This window comes from Pterocles gutturalis, unplaced genomic scaffold (genome assembly GCF_000699245.1).
Source record: "Pterocles gutturalis isolate BGI_N339 unplaced genomic scaffold, ASM69924v1 scaffold6836, whole genome shotgun sequence".
In the NCBI taxonomy this organism is placed as follows: domain Eukaryota; kingdom Metazoa; phylum Chordata; class Aves; order Pterocliformes; family Pteroclidae; genus Pterocles; species Pterocles gutturalis.
Genome location: NW_010097709.1, coordinates 14,806 through 19,667, shown reverse-complemented (window position 1 = coordinate 19,667; position 4,862 = coordinate 14,806). Strand labels below are relative to the sequence as shown.

Genomic DNA, 4,862 nt, shown 5'->3' with positions numbered 1-4,862 from the left:
TTTCCCTACCTCTCCAAGTTTTCTAACTTTCAAAGTCAAGAAGGTGATATGGATGTCCATCTGTGCTGAGGCACAACTTTCTTCTAAGGACATTCTGCAGCACTTCTATAATGTTTTGCTGTTTATCACAGAGTACTAGGCACTCATCATTTTAAATAATCTGTGCACATCTCTGCATTTGGAGATGAAGAAAGTGCTTGTCAAATACAGTATTTCAAGATTTCCGCAAAGCTGGGCAGTAACTGTTTCTCTGTATCCTCATTTTACCTTTCTAGCTGTTCTGGGATTTCTGGAGGAGGTCTGTGCTCGGCAGAATCTTATCTGTACCATCTTTAATTGCTGCTGTGGAAAATTCAAATCTAAGCATTACTCTACACATATTTTTTCCCACACTACTTTGCTAGTTGTTTAAAAGGTTTCATTTCCTCTCCTGTGCCATAAATTGTCAAGAAATAAAGACAACAGCATTAAACCATCAAATAGCAAGAGATCTCATGATTTTATTTAGCAACACAAACTCTTAGAAAGCCACTCGTACGTTATTTCTATTACCACAAAATAAAATGAAAGTGTATCCAAAAATAACCACATGAATTTTTAAAATAACAAACAGGCAAATACCTCCCAGTGGGCACTTTTTGTGCCAGAACTTCCTTGAAAGCCACCTCAAAGACAGAACACTTTTGGCTAAAAAGTAACCAACCAATCACATTTCCCTGAGTGCATCCATGATTTGTTAATATTTAAAAATAAAGCTGGATATATCAGAAAATGTATTTCCATTTTTATAGTTAAAATTATTTTAGAAATATGTGTATTAAACACTGCCTCAGTGAGAAAGTGAACTCCCACAAAATGTGATCACTTTGGTATCTGGCAGTAGCCACCGCTGCAAGTGCAAATCAGTAAGAAGACTAGCAACAAAAGTTTTTTATACATCACACGCAGATAGTAGTTGGCTCAGTTATGCCAACATTAACCCTGTACCAGGAAAACATACTCATGATATCAGATGTTAAACTTCAAAGCTAACATTTCTTGAGGGGGTTGTCTGGGGAAAGGTTGGGAAAAGAACAAGGAGAAGCTTGAATAGATGCACTGCAACCTGACCATGGGCAAGAACAAAAGAAATTAAATGGCTAGTTCATTTCCCTCCCTCCAATTACTATTAAAAAGAAGATGAAAGAACTGAATAAACTGTCAAGATAGGGAAGAAATACCTGCAAGCTATACCAAGAGAAGAAGATTAATCTCTAATAAGGTCAATAAAAAACAAGTCACCTAGAGAAGTTAAGCATGTGCACCAGAAACCTAGTTTTCAGCAGGGCCACTAAAAAAAATCCACCTAGAAAAATACTTGTACGATCACGTAAAACCAATAATGACAGAGAGAGAAATGGACAGACAGCAAATTGGGTGTTTACTTTGTAATATGGCATCAGAGAGTTTGTGATGCACATCTCTTTCACATTATGATTGAACCCCTGCGCTCTGAAGTGGAATGGACTACCTCTCCTAGCAAACTTGGAGATTTTTCAAATCCGTAAACCAGTGTTTTATTAGAACACATTCTAGAACACTGACGTGTCAAAACACAGAAAGCAGTCTTCTTGGAAGAGAAATTAAAATAAAAAATTCTGGAAGCATATCTAATCCATGGCCTCAGTCTCATTCTCAATGACCACCAAATTCACCTTTTTCCTGGGAGACAAAAAAATTGCACATAATTCCTAGGTCCCAATAAAGGCACCTTCTTTCTGCCACTGAGACTCAACAACTTAAACAAGATACTATTCCATTTCAACTATCTCCATAAAGTGTGACTCTACTCAAGACATAAAATACACTAATCATCATTCTCAGAAGTTCAATTGTCAGTCCTAAATTTATGTTTTCATACTTGCAGTCTGACTGACATACTGTAGTGCATAGCTACAGCTGTTTAAGTTCCTGTTCACAGCTGTGTCCCCTAGCATTTTGCAATCCCCTAACAGCTTGTGGAAGAATGCAACAAACACCCACAGCAAAACTCCAGTTCACAATCCATGTACAAACCTATCATCACCAGCAGGGTAAAATAAGTCACTGGACCACGAATTACAGCATTTGAGCTACAGGCACACATATTCACTTTCTCTGTCAAAGAAGACAGCATCCTTGGCAGGAAGGACAGGTAAACAACTAGGGTACTAGCACCTTAAGCCACTCACACTGTTTGTGAGGTATGCATGACCAGAAGTCCAGTTGATTTAATATTAACAAACCATGACGACAGGGAAGAACACAATGATCACTTAGCTTAAGCTACTTGGCTTACAGAAATGGAAGTTTTGAAAGTTAGTATTAGTTACACTACTCTGAACCTATTTGCTTTGATTGTGTTCTTCTGAAAGCCATTAAGGATCATTTTTCAACACACAAGAGGACTCCAATAATGAAATTTAAGAGATTCTTTTACAGATGTGCAAAGTCTGAATCCACCACAGGATAATGAGCACAGGACTTCACACAAGCAGTTTAAGATAGTAAAAGTGGGAAAACCGTTAGTAAACAAATTATTTAATGTGCATAATTTTGATTTGATCTTTAAAAAATACATTTTTATTTTTTCTTGACCATATTGTTATGATTTGCATGATTACAGCAACCAGGAAAATTAAATTGGAGTAACTCTAAATGCATGGTAACTTTACATGTGGTAATTTGTTCTCCTATCACAGTACAGTTAGACACATGGAGGTTTATATATATAGTGTAAGTGGTTAACAGAGAAATCAGCACTGAAAGTATCTTTGGAAGTGACTATTTAAGGGAGCAGTTTAGCGAAATTACATATTCTCCATGCTTAATCCAAGGTTAACAGGTAAGTAGAAAACAAATATTTTAGTAAAAGCACCAGGTGGAAAGCTTAATTTGAGGGACTTCATTGATGAGAAATAAATGGGCAGAAGTCCTGAAGGGCAGAGACTCTACTGCTGAGGAAGGGGAAATAAAATAGATTCAGGAAGGTACAGCACCACAAAGTTTCAAGTTGTATGCAGAATGACAAAGCTAAACTTTTTAAATTAAAAAGCAAATGAGAAGTTCATATAATACAAGTTCAACAAAATTCACATTACCATAGTACACAAATTGCCTCAAGCTTCAGAAGTAATTGCCTTATTTCAATACATAATAGTAATTCTTCTCTTTTATATTATCACAATAAAGATAATGTGAATTTATGTTTTAATTTCACCCGGAGTGAGAGACTTGCCACACTTTCATAAGATTCTTCAGCACTTTCATGTTTACTTTTTCTGCCTGAAACCCTGAATTCCAAGTACACTTAGAAACCTAGTACTAGGTAAGCTAAAGTGTGCAGTATTTTCATACAATTCAGGAGACTTATATTGCAAGATTTAGGTCTATATTTAATCAGAAGGCACAAGAGACTGGTGGCAAGTGATACAAATAGGATCAAGATTTTTAAACATAAAATTAAAAATGTTCCCTTTTTTCCAGGTATTTTTTAAAACTTGTTGCAAAGAGAATACTCTTAAGCAACTATAAACAGCAAAATAAGAAATTTTAATATACGCATCAGAAATGAAAAAAGAATAGTCCTTTTACTAGATTTCCTGGGACAGAAATGGAAACAGCCTGTGAAAAAAACTAGCTGTAAAAATAAGCTATGCTTTAACTGACAGTTTGTTGAATGCCATTGTATAAGAAACAAGCTTCATCATCACTGTTCAACGTACTCATTAAATACACGGGAATATTTGAGGAGTCTCCAAAGAAAAATTACGGACCAGGGAAACAAAAGGCCACTTCTTTTCCTTCTTGGATATTATACATGCAAAGTTCTTCAGTAACAGATTACTTTGGGGGGCAGGGAGGGTGATGGACAACATAGATGGGCAAGTAGGGCAGAATCTATCAAAAGTAACATCATAAAAATTTTCTTCAAAGGACATCAAGAATTTCTGAAGCAGCTAAGCAAACCCACTCCTTTCTCAATAAAACTTCAGTAAAATTACTAAAAAAAAAAATAAATCTACAGAGTCTCAGTTTAGCCCCTGCTTATTTACACAAAATTGCTTGGTGGTATACATTACAAAGTGAATTAAAGAAGTCTTCCATTTCTCAATCCATATATGAAGTGATTTAGCTCTCCAATATTCAAAATGGGTTTACATTTTAGTTTAAATTTCCTCTGTATGAGACTAATAATAAAAAAATGACATTATCTGTGTTTGATTGTTTACATTAAAACTTTTATTCTTATGAAAAATATCACAAATCTTGTAATAGGATGGCTGTATTAAACTTTTAGAAAGTCATGCTTACCTTTTCTGTTGATATGAACTGAGGCCTATAGTTGTCTCAGTCTGTAAAAGAAAAAAAAAGTTTCAAATTTAAGACACTGACAGCAATATACTTCCTGGGCAGGGCACAGGGGGACGGGACAAAGCAGCAGCTGTAACAAGTTAATAGATCAGATCTTGGAAGACAAAAGAAGTAGTTCCAATCTGAAGCAGAAAATGCAAATTGGCTTTTTCCAATTAATTACTTGAAGAAATCAAGCCTCTACCAAAAGACTGTTTGGCCCTGGACAAGAACTGCAGTCAGTTCCAGTGGTAGGAACTCCTACAAATTGTTAAGACAAGCAGCAACTTAACAACTTAAAAATTGAGAGGAGGAAATTAGTCCAAGAAATTATAACATTGAAGGGAGAAAAAGAAAAACCTAGCACAGAAGAAAGAAACAAATTACAAAGAAAGCATATAAAACAAATAACAGTCAAGCAATTACCTCACTGGTGTAATTTAACAAACTAGAAAACAAAGAAAACTATAATCTCCATTTGATTAGGAAAC

General features: G+C 35.3%; 1 protein-coding gene across 1 annotated transcript in view; it reads right to left on the bottom strand.

Moving 5' to 3' along the window:
* TMEM131 (transmembrane protein 131) overlaps nucleotides 1-4,862 on the bottom strand; it is a gene marked incomplete at its 3' end in the record, with an annotated part of 69,978 nt that overhangs the window by 52,859 nt on the left and 12,257 nt on the right. The window contains exon 2 of the mRNA XM_010084399.1: nucleotides 4,333-4,373. Coding sequence (XP_010082701.1) covers nucleotides 4,333-4,373 — 41 coding nt within the window. The remainder of the gene's footprint in view (nucleotides 1-4,332; nucleotides 4,374-4,862) is intronic.